This window comes from Triturus cristatus, chromosome 3_2, assembly GCF_964204655.1.
Source record: "Triturus cristatus chromosome 3_2, aTriCri1.1, whole genome shotgun sequence".
NCBI classification, from domain to species: domain Eukaryota; kingdom Metazoa; phylum Chordata; class Amphibia; order Caudata; family Salamandridae; genus Triturus; species Triturus cristatus.
The window spans coordinates 1,056,469,464-1,056,488,933 of NC_140584.1; the positions used below are offsets into that span (position 1 = coordinate 1,056,469,464).

The 19,470-nt window shown below is 44.4% G+C and overlaps 1 protein-coding gene across 3 annotated transcripts in view; it reads left to right on the forward strand.

Moving 5' to 3' along the window:
- The window catches only part of LOC146859108 (protein spinster homolog 3-like), a 363,281-nt gene that overhangs the window by 149,985 nt on the left and 193,826 nt on the right, over positions 1–19,470 (forward strand). For all 3 annotated transcript variants that reach the window (XM_085646939.1, XM_085646941.1, XM_085646940.1), the window contains exon 7: positions 7,624–7,770. In XM_085646939.1, the coding sequence (XP_085503065.1) occupies positions 7,624–7,770 (147 nt within the window). The remainder of the gene's footprint in view (positions 1–7,623; positions 7,771–19,470) is intronic.

Consider the following 19,470-nt stretch of genomic DNA (forward strand, 5'->3'; position numbering starts at 1 on the left):
GGGAGGAAAAAGATATAGAACCTGTAAGAGCAAGATAATGGAGCAAAGATTATATGGTGGTGGATGAAAGACGCATGAGGTAGAATCAAGACTACGCCGACTTAGAATTTGGCGACCCCGACATTCAGCAGCGCCGAGTGCAAGCTTCTACGAAATCTTTGGACACTGGCACTTATTATTTAAAAAAATTCGGCCCTGGATATGGCAAATGAGATGGGAGGTGAAGATCAGCTAGTTAGCGCAAGCACAACAGGCTGTCTAGTATTTGGCTGATGAACGGTCAGGACCTCAGGAAAAAAGTTATCCAAAAAGTTATCCAAGCAGACGAGGGAAAGTTATTTTTTGGGACTAATGGGTAAGCAAAATATGGAATCTTGTTACGAGTGTTTTTCTTATGTTTAGGAATGCCAGGCATACATTTGGAAAATCTTCAGGATTTTTTAACTTGAATGCCCTCCAGATGTACACTTTACTGGTCATGGTGCCTTTTTTCTTATCAACCTTAAATCTGCGAGGCACAATTCTAACATAGTTGTTAGATGCATTTCACTTGCTTTGTAACCTTCCTATAGTATCAATTTTATTTTAGAACACTGGAATGTTGAGCGCTCCTCTGTAAACAATGGAGTGCTCCGGGCTTCTAATGGCTGGTAGAAGTCCCGAGCATCAACATTCACAATGTTTGTTCACAGCTGTGCTATGAACAAAGGTCTCACGGAGCCCGTGGGGATTTCAACCCCCTCAGGATCTGTGAGGCCTTTGTTTACAAATGAGAACATTCTGCCCTCTACGGCGGAATGTTCTAATAGCCTTAGAGCCCTCCGTTGCAGGCTCTACCAGCCATTAAAGGCACGCTCCCTTGTTAAAGGTAGGGCTGGGCAGAATTTGCGTAGTCGTGCTACGCAAAGCTCTGCGAAACGGTAAAAATCTCTGCAAACACGCAGAAATTCTGCGAATATGCGGAATTGCTTGTTCGCAATGCTTTTTTCTTGTTTGCGATCGCTGTTTGCGTGCTCGGGGGGAAATATCTTGTGAACACGCATTTTGAGAACGCAAACAAGCAAATTCTGCAAAGCCGTGGAATGCAGAATTTTGGCCAATTTTGCATTCTCCGCGGAACGCGAAATTACCCAAATTCCGTGAGCGGAACGGAATTTACTGCCCAGGCCTAGTTAAAGGACCTCGTCGAACACTGGAGCAGGCCTTTTATGGCCAGTAGAGCCCACTTGTCGGATAATAAGGCTATATTCACCCTTCTGCATCCCTTCTCAATTAAATATCGTACCCCTTTATCCCAGCACTTAGTATTTTTTTCTTGTTCCAGTCCATGTTATGTTATTGACTCGTGTTGCATTCTGTGTTTTTAATGTATGAATACTTTCTTTGCACAGACCAAACGACACATCAGTCTTTCTATAGCCTCCTAGGCTCCACCAATGCTGAGATACTCACTTTAATGCTAAACACATCATGGATCCATCCTCCACCTTGAACCTGTGGGACAGGATGCTTCCTCTCTACACTGCGGCAACGCATTAAACTCTTCCCTTGAAGTTTGTCGAAGTCTGAATACTTCATAGCTTACACAGTTTGAAAGGTTTGCCCAGTTTCCCAACTCCATGCACCTTTGTTTGGACACATGTATCACAAGAAAACATTTTACCAAGAGAACTCTCCACTAGAAATGTTTTATGGGGGAACCTTTCCCCTGCAGACCTGCTTTTGAAAGACAACTTCTGCTCTTTCTTAAACTTTGCAAAGTTCGTGAAGTTTTTTTAAATGGTGTGGAGAACAGACATTGGACCTTTCTGTCACCCTCGAGTTCTATCTGACTCTCTTGGATCCATCACGTGATGGTCCGAAGTCACCTTAACCTCTGTGTGCTCCCCCACCTCAGGCCCTTCAGACAAGGGAGATTGTGCCCCTTCTACACTCTCTGCAGAGCAGGAGTGATAACAGCGACACTACGAATGGCTACAATAATACTACTACCAATAGCAATAACAACAACACTGGTATGTTATTGGATTCTTTTTTTTTTTTACAATTCTTTTTATTGTTGTCATCTTCAATGGTTCCAAGTAAATATCAGATTTTGCAATATCCATGCGATACATGTCGCCACAGTCATACATTAGTCGCTGTAACTTACAAATGCTTCCCTATTCTATGGTATTCTTCCTCGAGTGCCGGGTGTCTAGTTACTGGGGGGTTTGCACATGTTCCCTCTGTAATCGTTCATGTTAATGGATTCCTGATATAGTGCAGCGAATGACCCCGAAGGGGTATCTTGGCGCTGAAGAGACAGACAAATAAAGAAGCAGCCATTAGAACAACCAGGTTACACAAATATTATTATTAATAATAATAATAATGATAATAATGATAATGCTGATAGTAAAGAATACCAGCAAAAATAAATAAATATATATATATAGATTGATAATAATAATAATAATAAGAATGATAGTTATTAATATTGGTATAATTATGTTTTTGATTCTTGCGATTATTATGCTTATTATTATTAGTTTTCTTATTGTTTTTTTCATTAATATTACTATTTCTCTGAGCAAAATATAAGAGGGACATAATATCCATTAACTTGGCTGAAAACCCTGACTCTAATAGGTTAATAATAATATTATTAAGAATATAATAATATTCTTAATATTATCGTATCAACCTCATGTCTTTCATAGTAACAATAATTATAATTTTGGAAATAATTATTCTGAAAGGCCGTATTTTAAAACCTCAGGGCTTTTAACCAAGCTAATGTATAAAATGTCTATCTGAGACGTTCGTCAGACACCGGTTTTGGTGCGATAACTTGCTTAGCTCTCATTAAAACAGCAATCCCACCTGACAATTGATGCAGCAGGAAAAGGTTCTAATCTCACCATTCACTTGCCTAGTGCACCATTCCTGCCAGCAGTCGGCTGACCCGCCATGCAAGAATGTCTCCATCAGGCAGAAGAGAGCTGTGTAGTTGCCATACTCCAGGGAGGGGACCCTCGATGACCTCCTAAACCAGGGAGGTGACGCTTGATGACCTCCTACCCCAGGGAGGTGACCCTTGATGACCTCCTACACCAAGGAGGTGATCCCTGATGACCTCCTACCCCAATGAGGTGACCCTTGATGACCTCCTACCCCAGGGAGGTGACCCTTGATGACCTCCTACACCAAGGAGGTGACCCTTGATGACCTCCTACCCCAAGGAGGTGACCCTTGATGACCTCCTACACCAAGGAGGTGACCCTTGATGACCTCCTACCCCAGGGAGGTGACTCTTGATGAGGGAGCTGTCCCTCAATGACCTCCTGCCCCAGGGAGGTGACCCTCGATCTCGATGAGGGAGGTGGCCCTCAATGACCTCCTATCCCAGGGAGGTGACCCTTGATCTCGATGAGGGTGGTGGCCCTCAATGACCTCCTACCCCAGGAAGGTGACCCTCAATGAGGATCTATGGCTTCTCCTATAGTCTGGCAGGTCTCAGTGAGGAGTGTCACCACCCTTGGGGCAAACCACAACATAGCAGCAGAGAGATGTGCAGTGACCCAGAGCTGGTACCATAATGCTGATTCAGCATTTAATGCGAACAGCAGAAGGAGACAGGCTCAGGTTGGCCATCCACCCTGATGGGCATAGCTGCTGTCTGCGGTATTTTGCCTCCACCACAATGGGAATGTGCTGCTTTATGGGTGTTCCGTGCAGCAACGTTGGTGGAACTGCACTGTCCCCCGTTATTGAACGTGGCCCTATTTGACCCTCTTACAGTACGGTTTAACATGCCCCCTTCTCATGGTAGGGCCTTTGAGGTATCATGTAACGTGGATCACATTAGAACCACACAGAATGCAACACAACAGTGCCTACATGAGGCAGTACACAAAGGGTCAGGTCAACTAACATTTCATGCAACGCCGCACTGCAAGTGAAGTTGCTGCGCTGAATTGCGTGAAAGGAAGAGAGAAGAACTGCACCATATCTTCAAAGAAATGACACACTTCTGCTCTCCTCTTGTGCTGGCGCTAGTTGTGCAGCTTTGCGCCAACGCAAACAGCCTTACACCATAGTGCAAGGGTGCCTGTGTTATGGTCAGGATAGTTTTGTGCAGGAAGGGATACTTTTCTGCACACAAACAATCCATTGAGGTTATTTCCTTTTGCAGCACGTCGGCAAATAGGAAATAACACGGAGAAATAAGGATATTTTGACTTGTTAGTTCAGCCTCAGACAGGCATGCCATTTTGGAGCAAACCCATGTCTACAGCTCTTTATAAATATGGGATGGCATCAAAATCCATGGATGAATACACAGGAACGGCTATGGACCACCCATGGAAGGCCCACTTAACGCAAATTCCCTCAAGGAAGCGCAGTGTGTTGCAATGCGTTGTTTTTCCTTCCATAGCCACAGAAATAGACATTTGCATGCCATTGTAAATACTATATAGGATTTTGAGTCACGGCTACATTTAAAAAGTGATGTAACCCTGACTCAAAATCTTTGTCAATCTAGGCTAGAGAGTTCTGGAAAATTCAGTTTTTATTTGAGACTTATGAAAACCCAAAAATACAGATGACATTAATTAAATTCTTTAGCTAAACTTCAAGTGTCATCTACTGATCAATCACTCTTCTTGTCTCCGGACAGAAATGTAAAGAGAGGGAGAGAGAAGGGGGGGGAGATGGAGAAGTAGGGAGCTAGGGAAAGAGACAGAGACAGAGACAGAGGCAGCGAAAGCTAGATACAGAAACAGTGGCACTGGGAGCTATGCCCATACTGAACATAACAGAAATCACCCACCTACAGGAAGGTTGGCCTACCAGTAAAACATCTATTCAGTGACAGATATTTCGATGTTTACATCTAACAGTATTTACTTACGACTTTTTTTAAAAAAGATAGTAGATCATACTGTAAAATTAATATTACAGATTTCTGTCTATCATGTTGTCAATTCACTTAATAGTGAAACTTGTTGCTTACAGCGCCAAGAAATGTAGAAAAACACGTAATTATTGTTAAAGACTCAATAAAAAGCAGCTGAGTTTTAAGGAAAGATGTTTATGCCTCTGCGTATTCACATAATATTTCATAAAGCTGGCATAAGTGATTTTAATTGCTAGCTTCCTTAGCCGCGCTGCAGGGTGAGTGGATCCAGCGGGGCCGTGCAATTGTCTGTGCCAGAAAACATGCGCCTCCTGGCGTGTGGTGGATTCGTGAGACATGTGCCGAGGTCGTGCTTCCACGCTGTCACTACCAATATTCACAACACATATTTACAGGGAGCTCATAAGAAACAACACAGGAAATACAATTAAAAATATGTGCAGTGCCAATGTACATTGCATTCCCTAATTACTGTATAATCTCAGTGGCATGGTGTGCAAAGAACATGCGGAAAAGTATGTTATTTGTCTGATAATACTCTGCAGGGGGCTGCTTCATTTTCATATAGCGCCTCGTACCACATTTCTGTCAAATGTTATTTATCAGCACTGCAAACAAAAGGTGACACTTTTACCCAATTTATCGGCACTCAAATTACTCGGTAATCATTTGACTTTGCTGGGATTTGCACTCGTGACCAGAAGACCAACAGCACATGGCAACATACAGTGTTTCACTCACTGAGCCAACTTTTTGGCATCTACAAAGCAGGTTTGTTCCAGAGCATGGGACAATAAGAAAAAGGCCCTGCCTTCTTTCTTTCTGTTTTAGGATTTAGTTGGTGTTATGTTATATTGATTTGTATAGCGCGCTAATCACCTGAGAGGGTATCCAGGCGCTTAGGCAGGTGTGTAGGTTTGTGATCCCCAAGGTGCTTGTACGAAGAGCCAGGTCTTCAGCTTCTTGTGGTGTAGGTCTGCCTGCTAAGGGACCGTTCACTGCAGGGCAGTGTGTTGTATTGGTGTGAATTGCTTGGTAGACCATGGGAGTTGGTTTGAATTTGATGCATGTCAGGAACGGAACATGCCAGCAAAAACATGGTTTAGGTTTGACCCAGAGCGCTGAGGACGTGCAGGGTGAGAGCGCACAGTGTTGGGGAGGGAGGGAGCTTTTGGTTTGCAGTTTGAGTGAGAGGATGTGCAGAGACTAGCTAAGGTAGTATACTCAGGGTGACTGGAATTATGTGGCAGGGCTGACCAAATTATGTGGCAAGAAAAGGCAAATTATGTGGCATAAAGTTTCACATTTTATGATAGTGCTAATTTTTTATTTTTTTTAACTCTTGTTAACCCTGTCTGGACATAGGTTGCACCACATTAGTACCAGTTTAATGCTAAACAATAAGCAAGAGAGAGGTGACCAGTCAGCCTTTGCAAGGGGCCCTCCACTGTGCGGCAACATGTGTCGCTGCATTTTTAGTAACTTTTGAACCATTTGAGCTAGAAACTATTTTTTGGGGCGGGGGGCTGGGGTGTCTGCAGATTATGCAGCAGATGATGGATTATGTGGCAAATAAATGGGTTCCATAATTATGTAATAAACGCCACGGCCGCCCAATAGCATTTTTCCAGTGTCCCTGGGATTACTGAGTGAATGATGCTGTGAGCAGGAGCAGGGTTGTGCATTACTACTGGGGGCTCGAACAAAGGTGGCAACAATGGGGCCTGTTTGGTCATATTTCTGTGCCATAACACTGTGGGTTAAATGACGCGTTGTAAGGGCGACGCTGCTGGACAAAGAACAAGGAAGTCTGTCTTAAAATCCTAGGTCTTGGCACCTAACAACAGGTTGAGTCATTCTGGGAGTATTCCTTCTGTGCCTCAAACTCGTATTGAATAACATTATATATCGGTGATGCAAAGAGGAGTAAAAAACAATTGTACAAGGAATAGACAAATGACCGTTATTATACTATAATTGCACCACAACTGAAAGAACTAGAGCGGCCAGCGTTACATTTTCACTTTGCACATGCTTCTGAGCTCCTTTTGAAAAAAAGGGGGATATTTGGCGCTGGATTGACACCTGACATGCGGGGCAATCTCCCAAAAATCAAGATGGTTGGCCATCTGAGATGGACGGCACGGTGGTTTCACCCCGACTCGTTGGCCGTTATCACGTGTTTGAAAGAGACTGAGGCTGTATTACGGAAACCTTGCACTAGTGAAAACAAGGCATTTTTCTAGTGCATCAATTTAGCTGCGTGTGTAACACGGAAAAGGCCCAACAGATTTTACTGCAGAAAGATTTTTGAATGATGGCAAAAATCAAGGAACTGAATTGTGAAACGACATGAAACACTTTTATTGCTTCTAAAGTATTTAAAATATGTAACATATATATCGAAAAAAGAATACTTTAACATTATTTTTGCTACTTATATACTAAAAATAGAACAAACTCATTTGGCTCAAACATCTTTTACATTCGAAAAGTAGAAAATGTGTAGTTTCTCCAATGTGTATTAATTAAAGGCAAGAATAATAGTGTGAAACCAGTTTGTGTTATGTTTGACCTGGTGCAAATACCATTTGTTCCATTCTACAGTACACGAGTGGGAAACAGTGCCCATTGGATGGCCCCAACTGGTGCCTAGAGATGAGTGTGCCATGTGTTTTCTCCAAGAGCCTCACAGATCCTTGTGTTTCCTTTCTTGGCAGCCGCAGCTTCGTCTGGTCCTCGTTGGGTGTGACGGCCATGGCGTTCGTGTCCGGCACCCTGGGGTTTTGGGCCCCTGTGTTTCTAACGCGGGCCCGGATCGTGCTCGGCTCCTCCTGTGCCCAGGATCTCTGCAGCCCTTTAGACAGGTGAGACCACCAATAGTATCCTGCCTATCGCTTAAGTGGCGCTACATATTCCTAGTGAAACAAATTTACCCCTGCCTTTGATGGATCACATCTCCATCTGCATTCATGGTGGAAAACTACCTGGGACAGGTTTGTGAATACACAAAGTTGCTTGTTTTGGGGTGTTTACCCCTCATGCATATGGATTCACTCAGAGCCCTAATAGCCTGTCCATATACGCAGAGTTACTCGCACGAAAAAGTGTGCCATAATGGTGGAATTGTAAGAGTCAATAAATCCATTCAGAAGGCAAATCCACGCTCAGTGTTTCACTGGTGTGAATGTCTCTTGCCTTTATTGGATGCAGGACAGTGGCCCAATCTAATGCCAGATGCCATGTATTCTTACACATCTAGCATTTTATAAACCATAAAACCCTCAAATCTTTTCATATTTCCATTCAATCATTTGAGGTATATGTGACTGACACTTTTAACCTGCACCGAAACACAACGTCACTCATGACTTGTATATACCAGAAGGTGAGGCGAACTAAACATGTCGGGCCCGATTCACAGAACTAACTTAAGACAAAATCCTAAACTTACTACCATTTTGGTATTCACAGAAGGCACTTACTCATTTTGGTATTCACAGAAGGCACTTACTCATTTCGGTATTCACAGAAGTTAGGAGTCCTAACTTAAGGACTCCTAAATGCCTTCTGTGAATACCGAAAGTCTTAAAATTAGGATTTTTCTCAGTTTAGTAGTAGTATAGTTAGGACTCCTAACTTTAGGACTCCTAAATGCCTTCTGTGAATACCGAAAGTCTTAAAATTAGGATTTTTCTCAATTTAGTAGTCCTAAGTCTAAATTTAGGACTACTAAATTGAGAAAAATCCTAATTTTAAGACTTTCGGTATTCACAGAAGGCATTTAGGAGTCCTAAAGTTAGGAGTCCTAACTATACTACTACTAAACTGAGAAAAATCCTAATTTTAAGACTTTCGGTATTCACAGAAGGCATTTAGGAGTCCTAAAGTTAGGAGTCCTAAACTTAGGACTACTAAATTGAGAAAAATCCTAATTTTAAGACTTTCGGTATTCACAGAAGGCATTTAGGAGTCCTAAAGTTAGGAGTCCTAACTATACTACTACTAAACTGAGAAAAATCCTAATTTTAAGACTTTCGGTATTCACAGAAGGCATTTAGGAGTCCTAAAGTTAGGACTCCTAAGTTCTGTGAATACCGAAATGAGTAAGTGCCTTCTGTGAATACCAAAATGAGTAAGTGCCTTCTGTGAATACCAAAATGGTAGTAAGTTTAGGATTTTGTCTTAAGTTAGTTCTGTGAATCGGGCCCCAGGTCTCACTGGGCGGTGCCTGATGTGGTAGGACCTGTAAACATTAATTCCACATCAGTTCTTATGCATATTCCTCAGATCCCTTGCCTAGGTGTGCCATGTTATTCCACGTAAGAAGGCTATGGGACATAGTGCAAGGGTGCCTGCGTTAAGGGAATGATTGTTGTTGTGCAGGAAGTTGTGCCTTCCTGCACATAAACAATTACAAATGGCAATTTGAACCGTCTATGTGTGCTGCATTGTGCAGCACACATAGAAGTTGCACATCGGCATTTTTTTACTGATCGTTTATGTGCAGGAAGGGGCACCTTCCTGTTCATAAACAATCATTCATGGCGTTTTGCTATTTCTATGTGCGCTGCACCATGCAGCACACATAGAAACAGCAATAACGAGGAGAAATAAAGCATTTCTCCTCATTTCGCCATGTTAAGACCAGGCTTTCCCTGGTCTTAATTTTGGCGTTCCCTCCTATTTACGCCACTTTTGTAAATAGGGGTCAGCGTCAAAATCAATGGGTGTTGCGGCGGAACGCCCACCACAACACCCATTACCCATTTCTCGCTAAGCATAGCGTGAAAGGATGCTTTATTTACTTATTTATTAAGTGACTTAACACCGCCTTGTGAATAAGGCAAAGCCCCTATCGCAATAGAAACATCGCAAAAAGTGAGGGCTTGTAAATATGCCCAAAAGTTTTCCACCACTAACCTTTTGACGTTTTCTTCAAAACCTCTGCAAAAATTATGAAGGCTCAATTTACAGAAAAATCCAAGAAAAGCTCGATCTTAATAAGAGAATCCGCTTGCATGAAACAAGTTCTAAAGAAAATTCTGTCACAAAGTTTTGCAGTTTTGCTTCTATCCTTTAAAAAGTGAATTGTTTGTAATTTTGCTAATTTTTGCAGACTGAATTCTAGTTTCAGACATCGATTACCACCTCTAATGCACTGAATTATTCAAAGAAAGAGGAGAATATGATACATAGTCCTATTTTTGAAAAATATGTACTGTCTGCAGTGCATGTACTTAGTAACTACGGGGCATATTATCAAGGACGACGTTAAAAATTATCGCCAGGCTGATGTGAACCTGGGCTTCTATTGGAATTCTCCAGGGCATATTATCAAGCCCATTATCGCCGCTTTAGCGGCAGTTTTCTGCCGTTAAAGCGGCGATAATTTTAACGCTGAGCTTGGTAATATGCCCCTACATCATTTAGCAGGCACAACCTGTCCTTAAGGGTGGAGGGGCCCCACCCTCCCTCCTTTGTGCAACATAAAGAGTGTTTTGTGGGCTCAGCAAAGGCCACGGCTATACATCTGCTAAATGGGCGGGTGCCTGGCTACTTGGGCTGAACTCCGCACATAAAAAGATAGGACAGGCCTATCTTTTTACGTGTGGAGTTGTCCGCCCGACTGCAGAATCTCCGCAGTCATTTTTTTTTATCACAAAAGTTTATCAAGTTTTACAATTGCGAGAAAAGTACGTATCGCTTTACGGTTGAGCACTCATCGAACTGTTGAAATAGTGAAAAAACAATAGATACTGGAGAGGTAATGTGTCCAGTAATATAGTTGCCCCAGTGATGCCTACAAGGCGCCTGTCCACATAGAAAGATCGTAGAAAATTAGGCAATACTATGTATGAAGGATACTTTCTAATATGTAACATACATGTAGAAACAATATTTGATCGCAGTCCTGGCCGCATTGTTCATCATCCCATCATAAAATAGCCAATCTGTATTAAAGATAACAAAGCAAAAACATCTCATAACAATAACAAACTGTGCTACTAAAAAACGAAATGTCTGTCTCAATTTCCATCGGGGGCAGGTCACTACTGGAGTATCAATATCCAGGGGCCATGGGGGGAGGAGGACGGAGGGAAAAGTAGGGGGGAGGGAGCAGGCCACGATCCCAGCAACACCTCAATCATCAGTTACATCCACATCCTGTGATTTGAATTGCTCTACCATCTGAGCCCATTCTAAAGATATTAGGGGCATATCAACTAGGGCTTTACCTCTGCTTTTTTGGCTTTAAAAGCCAAAAAAGCAGAGATAAAACTAGCACCCTATTGCTAACATGCAAATTTGCATGTTAGCACCCTTTTACTCTACGCTTCCCCTTGCATCTCTAATGAGATGCAAATGGGGCGTTCCAGAGTAAAATAATAGGAGAAATGTCGCTAAGCGACATTTCTCCTATTATCAAGAATATCGCTAACCCTGTTAGAGACAAAAAAAGCAGCGCTAACCGCGGTTAACACTGCTTTTTTACGTCTGGTATTTTTCTGACTTAGCCATGATATCCTATGGAAGGAGGCTATCATGGCTAAGTTTGTCTGTCCCTATCAACAAGGTAACGTGAGATTATCGCTGGGTTTCCAGCGATAATCTCACGTTAGCCTGTTAGCGTGAGGATTTTTATCGCTATTGAGATAAGCGTTGCTAATAGCACGCTAACTCAGCGATAAAAATCAACGCTAGCCGGCGATAATTATCCTAGCGCTAAGTGCGCTTAGCGATAATTATCGCCGGTTGTTGTTGATATGCCCCTAAGTTTCTTCCTCAGCCCCCTGTATTCTTCGCGGTGCAATGCTTCCCTCTCAGCAGTGGCACATTTTATAACTTCCTCCCGCCACTGCCCCCTGCGTGGTGCCCCGTGCGACTTCCATCACTGTGTGAGAAGCCTCTTGGCCAACATTAAAACGAAGTTCGTGAAGCGACGCAATACTTTTGCCTTCTTGGGGAGAGGAGAAAGCCCCAGGATGCAGGCCTCAATGGTGTGCCAGGAGGAATGTTCTGAGAGGTATGTGAGGCCCTGTTGAACCTCCGTCCAAAATTCCACAAGAGAGGGGCAGGTCCAAAACATGTGCATAAAATCTGCTTCTAGGCCATGACACCTTGGACATTCCGCAGAGTAACTGGGGTACATGCGTTGTATCACCCGAGGTGTGAGATATGCTCTATGCAGTACAAACATCTGTATAGTTTTTAGTCCGTCATTCCGAGACACGCACCGGGGATATTCAAGGATCTGCACCCACTCCATGTCAGTGAATTCTCTAGACAGCTCTGTCTCCCATCGGTGAGGCAGAGACAACAGGGAAACTCCCAAATGGGACCGTAGGCCCTGATACAACCATAGAACCAGGTGACTGCCATGTCCCATAATGTGTTACGTCTGCAACAGTCTAAAGGTTGGGGGTTCAACCTGATCCATTAACCAGTACCTGCGCACGTATTGTGTAACTGCAGCATGTGTTAGGAATAATGTCTGTACAAATTCTTCATGAGGCATTAGTTTTCCGTCTGAAAATATATCCCCCAGAGTTGTAGCACCAGATTTCACCCAACCGCATAGTCTAGTAGCAGATAATATTTCCCGTAAAACGTGGGCAATCCGCACAGGGATATATTTGGGGCATATGGTGCGGGTGCCCCAGCAATGCATACTTCATCGCCAACTTCCAATAATAGAGTGCAATATGTAAAAGGAATGGAGGATCTTTCATTCGAGGTGCTCCAGGGCATAATAAGATTGTAGAGTCCCAGCCCTTAAGCGTTCGGGTCAAAATCCTTTCTCAAATAGATTATGACTAGGGGTGGGCGGAATTTGCGAAAGTGACTTTCGCAAATTATCGCGAAAATGTTACAAATCTCCGCAAACACGCGGAAATATCGCGAAGATGTGGAAGTTTTTTTCCCGCCCTTTCGCGGTATTTTCTGCATGGTCGCGGCTCGCCAACTTACCCATGCGGTTGCTTGCGGGCGCGGCCATCTTGTTTTCACTCTTCTCGCGGTGCATGATCGCGAGAAGAAAGACGTGATCGTGCGACCAATGACATTACTGCGGGCGCGAACTGTCGCGAGACAGCGCAAATGGCTACCAACAATCCAACATCTTGTGGAGAACGCGACCGGATCGGGAAAACTTGTCGGCGAACGCGGGGATTCAGGTAAGGCGATCGCACGCGCGCGCGAATGTATTATTTTACAGCGCGAGCAAGAACCAAATTATCGCTAAGCTGCGGAATGCGGAAGTTTTGACATTTTCGCGCTCTCCGCGGAACGCGAAAATGTCAAATTATCGCAATTTCCGCGAGCGGAACGGAAATTTAGCCCAGGCCTAATTATGACCAGCCAGCCAGTAGGCTACCCATTGTAGTTGGACCACCATGGAATAGGCTTTGAAATCTAGCGCTCCCATGCCCCCTCCAGTAATCGGTAACTGCATCTTAGTAAGGGCTAACCTGGGACGGCCCTGCCCCCAAAGTAATGACGTCAATAACGTATCCAGTGTTCTATAGATCCAGGCAGGAAGTACCACGGGGAGATTTGCAAATTGATACAGTAGTCTAGAGAGCATAACCATCTTAGGAACAGCTACACGGCCTGCAGTAGTTAAAGGCACGGTATTCCAAAACGCTGCTTGGGTTCTGAGATTATTAAGGGCTCTGACAACATTTCCATCGACTGTGTCCGAAGTAGTTCTGTAAATATGAATCCCCAAATATTTAAAGGTGATGGGTTCCACCCTGAACTGCACTGGACCAAATTGGAGCATGGGGAACGCATATGTGTCATAAAACGAAAAGGCCACTGATTTAGAGGCATTAAGGCTACAGGTAAATCTGCAAAATAAAGCAACATATCATCTGCATATGCTGAGACAGAGTGACGTTGCTGATCCACCGGGATGCTATACGGTGCCATTGAGCAACGTAGCTGTTGTGCCAGGGGTTTAAAGCAAGCACTAACAGCAAGGGGCAGCCCTGTTGTGTACCCCGAAATACATTATAGGCCGGGGAGATATTAGCACCAGTCTTGGCCCTTGCCGTAGGTTTAGTATAAAGTAGCTCCACCCACTTAATAAATGCTGGGGGAATCCCATATTTAGCCAATGCAGCCAGCATATATGACCAGCTTAAAGAGTCAAAGACTTGACGGATATCTAGGGAGAGGCAATCAACACGGGGGAATCAGATCGGGCAGTATTTAAAAGGGCATAGAAGCGGCGTATGTTCAAGGAGGTGCCGTGCCTGGGTTTAAAGCCACACTGGTCCGTGTGGATCAGAGTGGGGAGCAATGGGAGCAGTCTTGATGCCAAGAGCTTGCTAAGAATTTTGTATTCCGTATTTAGGATCGTTAGGGGCCTATATGATGTAAGGTCCACTGGGGACTTATCAGGCTTTAACAGGACGGTCACTATTGCTTCCCTGGTCATAGCAGGTAGGGCTCCCTCTGCCAAGGCAGTAGTATTTACTACAGCTACCCTTGAGGCGGAAGCCGGGGGTGTCGCTCCTCAATTTTTAACATTCCTAATTATCTCGCTATTTTGCACATTGCTCTTCGCTTTGTTTACATTGCATTGTTTCCTACAGCTACCCTTGAGGCGGAAGCCGGGGGTACTGCTCCTCAATTTTTTACATTTTTAATTGTCTCGCTAGTTTGCACATTGCTGTTCGCTCTGTTTTCATTGCATTGTTTCTTACCTGGCATCGGTTGTGTTTCTGGGCTTGGCGCTCCCCGCACAGCGGAGTCAGTGCTGGGGCGGGAAGTGCGAGTCCTGAGCCGCCATCACCTCCCTCGAGTCACAGGGCCACGCCCCTCACAGATAGCCACGCCCCCCTGGATGCTTTAAAAACGCTGTCTAGTTGGGTAGTAAGTTGTTGACTACAGCTACCCTTGAGGCGGAAGCCGGGGGTGTCGCTCCTCAATTTTTAACATTCCTAATTATCTCGCTATTTTGCACATTGCTCTTCGCTTTGTTTACATTGCATTGTTTCCTACAGCTACCCTTGAGGCGCAAGCCGGGGGTACCGCTCCTCAATTTTTTACATTTTTAATTGTCTCGCTAGTTTGCACATTGCTGTTCGCTCTGTTTTCATTGCATTGTTTCTTACCTGGCATCGGTTGTGTTTCTGGGCTTGGCGCTCCCCGCACAGCGGAGTCAGTGCTGGGGCGGGAAGCGCGAGTCCTGAGCCGCCATCACCTCCCTCGAGTCACAGGGCCACGCCCCTCACAGATAGCTACGCCCCTTTCCCTCCTATAACTATGTTCAATCCTCGGACGCGCAGCGGACGAGCGCAGCGGGCACGCCCTCAGCACGCCGAAGACACGCCAAAGACTAGCCCGTCTGTGCCCGTCCGGGCCTGTATGGAACATGGGGCAGAAGGCCATGTTCCTCCCGCCTGCAAGAAGCTGGTAAGATCCTCGGTGGAACTGCGAGCGCTTCGCCCTCTTCGGGACCCGAGCTGCACCTTACTCAATCTCCACATTATCGGAGGTACGGCCTGTAACAAGTGCAAACTTTCCACTTCCATCCTCCAACCTTTCCCTGATTCGGTTAGGAGGCGTAGAAAACACAAACAACATCGTGTCGCGGAGGCTAAGGAATATGTGCTTTATACTACCAACTGTCGTTCACTTCCCAAGCACAGTTTGGACATATTCAACCTCCTCATGGAGGTAAACCCCAACGTTCTCTTTCTGACTGAGACATGGCTGCATGAGAGTGCGGGCCCTGATGTGGCTATCGCCCTCCCTGCAAACTATGCTATTATTAGGATTGATCGTCAAAACCAGTTGGGTGGTGGGATTGCCATCATCTTTGATAGGAAACTGAAGTGCACCTTAGAACATATTATCATCCCTGAGTGCGAAGCAGGATTCTTTAAAATCTCCCTGAATTCGAATTTCACAATGTCCGGTGTACTGTTATATCGTCCTCCCGGTAATTCCTCCAAATGGGTGTCTACCTTACCTAACTACATTACCCCATATTTTATGGCATCTAAAAATTTTTCACTTATCGGTGATTTTAACTTACATCTGGAGGACCAGTCTATTGCAGTTTGTGCCAATCTGCTGGACGACTTAAAGGCCCTAAATTTGATCTTAATGAATACTGGACCGACTCATAACAAGGGTCACTTGCTTGACCCCGTTTTTTCTAATGTGAAGGAGCTTAAATGGCACAATACTTCTCCTATTTGTTGGTCAGATCACTATCTAACAAAATTAAGTATCAAACTTCCGCCTACTGCTCACACTAAAATAAATGCCTCTGCCACGTTGAGGAAAAATTGGAAGTTACTGGACATGGCTGAACTAAACGAGACACTTCATTTAAACCCTCCCAGGAAGGTCCATGATATAAACCGTCTGGCGGAAGCCACTGATACATGGCTTCGCGATGCTGCCGATCATTGTTTACCCACCATCTCTAATAAAGGAAACAGACACCGCCATTCTGCCCCATGGTTTAATGACCTTTTAAAAACTGAAAAATCAAGATGTAAGGTTCTGGAGCGCAAATGGCGTAAAGATTACGCCCCTGATGCTAAAAGCATTTATCACAAGGCTAGAAATTTATACCAATCTGCCTGTGTTAAAACGCGCGCTTCTTTTGTTTCTCTTTCTATTATGGAAGCTACTAACAAATCGAAAACATTATTTAATCTAGTTAAGGACCTTGCTGGAGCTCACACTTCAGCTTTACCTCCCCCACTGGATGCGCAACAGTGCCAAGATCTTGGCTGTTTCTTCTCGGAGAAAATTGAGAAAATTATCAGGGATATAACCATTAACAATACTGTGTCACCCCTTTCCACCGACTGTGATCACGTCTCCTTGGGTGATAACACCTTGGTAGCATGGCCCTCCATCACGGTAGACACAATGAAATCCATACTTAAAAATACTAAGTCTGGCTCTCCTAGGGATCCTATCCCGATGAAAATCTTTAAACTACTTGATGACCAGTCCTTGGAGGTCATCGTTGACATGCTTAATGCGTCATTAGAGTGTTCATCTGTCCCGACTCTTTGGAAACACGCCATGGTTACGCCATTGCTAAAAAAGCCCACAGCTGAGCCTGAATGTTTGGCAAATTACAGACCTATTTCCTTGCTCCCTGCCTTTTCTAAATGTTTGGAGAGACACGTTCATTCGACGCCTCCTTTGTCGAAAATAACTCACTTTTGCACCCCTCACAATCTGGTTTCCGTGTTGGTTTCTCTACGGAAACCACTCTCCTCGGAGTCACAGAACACATTAGAAACCTACTTGATAAAAGTCAGATGGTCGCGCTCGTACTTCTTGATCTGAGCGCGGCCTTTGATACTATATCACATGAAATTCTTATCAAGGCACTGTTTAGGAACGGAGTACGAGGTAATGCACTTGATTGGATCCGTTCCTTTCTGAGTGACAGGACGTTTCAAATAACTTCCTCTACAGCCTGCTCTGACTTTTTTAAAATCTCTCACGGCGTGCCTCAGGGTTCCATTCTGAGTCCGCTGTTTTTCAATATCTATCTCAGACCTTTAGCTGACATAGCTGAAAAATCTGGACTCTCCCTGATGACTTACGCCGATGACTCCCAAATTATTTACTCCCTTTCTGAGCCTAGTCCTTCTTCCTCTTCTCCCCTTAAGTTGGGGTTGCAAAACATCCTGAATTGGATGACTAGCAACCAGCTAAAGCTAAATGGAGACAAGACGGAGGTTCTTCTTTTAGGAAAACAGCATGATCTGTGGAATTCCTCCCACTGGCCTGACCAGTTGGCCACTCTCCCTACCCCAGTGACACATGTTCGTAACCTGGGCTTTATTCTGGATAGTACTCTTTCTATGAGTAAACAAGCCAACAAAGTAGTGGGTCTTTGTCTCACCATTATTAAATGGTTGAGGAAAATCATATGGATGCTGCCCCTTTCTACTCAGAAGACTGTAGTCAATGCTTTGATTACTTCTCGGCTAGACTACGGTAACATTCTGTATCTCGGGTCAAATAAAGCGGTAATTAGTCGACTGCAACTTGTTCAGAACGCTGCAGTCCGTCTACTTTGTAAAATCCCGAAAAAATCTGGGGTCTCAAACCATCGCAGGGAACTCCACTGGCTCAAGGTTGAAAACAGAATTCGCTTTAAAGCTCTGACCTATATGTTTAGAATCATGGCTGGCACTGCGCCAAACTATCTTTTATCTTTAGCCCAGCCCTACATTCCCAAGCGCAGTCTTCGCTCACAATCACTTTCTAATTTCTGTATCCCTAGATTTAAACTGGCAAGAATGGGTGGCAGATCATTTGCCTTCCTTGGCCCATCCCTCTGGAACGTGCTCCCTCCTTTCATCCGAAAGGAGGAAAATTATGACAGGTTCCGAAAAAACGTTAAGACCTGGCTATTCGACCAATAACTCGAGTAGCTTGCTTTCGCTCCTGACACTGTTTTCTTGCTGTATCTCGGCGCCGGGAAAACCTTTTTGGGTAGCTGTTGCGCCTTACAAGTTTTAATAAATAAAATAAAATAAAAAAATAAGTAGTATTTAGCTGGAGCAGTTTAGGGACCAGGAGTGCTGCGAAGGTGGATTAGAACTGAATGGGGAACCCATCAGAACCCGGGGTCTTGTTGCGAGCAATTCCTCGTATCGCTCCTCGGATTTTGGGTGCAATCAGAGGGGCCGCCAAGTCGCCAGCTTGATCTTCCGTGATAGTGGGAAGCACTATTGAGCCCAAGAATATATCAATGGCATCTGCCATGGCACGAGAGGAGGCTGCATAAAGGTCTGAATAATAATCATGAAATGTCTTATTAATGTCTTCCTGAGTGGTGAGCAACTCATGGTCGTTATTACCTATAGCCAGAATAGGTGTAGGTGGAAGGCTGGGTTTTAATCATTCTGGCCAGCAGTATGCCTGACCTGTTGGAGTCCGCGTGTGTGCGCAGCGTATATGCATTTAAGTCTATCACTCTCAAATGTTACTACAACTCAGCATACCTGATTCTGGCCTCATGGAGGTCCAGCTACTTCCTGTTAACAGATTGAGCAGCTATGTCTAGCATGGACAACAAATCCTCGTGTTCTGTGAGATCCCGTATGGCTTCATGCCAAATCACAACCAGTGTCGCCATAGAGACCCCTCGGATTATTACCTTAAACGCTTCCCATTCAGTAATCCTAGACATTGCCGTACCCTCGTTGTCAATAATGTATGTGTAAATGGTAGTGGCTAATTTATCCCGATAAATCGGGTCTTTTAATTGTAACGATTGTAGGCGCCACATAGGAATCGGCGTGGGGGGCCGACCCCAATTAAGTACCAACTCCAGGGGATTATAGTCGGAAAAAGTTTTACCTAAGTATGTGGTATGCACTATCTTAGGGAACAGATCCGAAGAACAGAGGAAATGGTCCAGCCGTGTGTGAAGGGAGTATTCCAGCATACCAATGTGTTGCATCCTCCATACTTCCAACAGTCCCCACCCCTTCGCCCAGTTAGTCAAGTTGACTGCCTGTACCGTGGCAGGCACGTTGTTTAAGGGAAGGTGTGGTCGGTCAAGG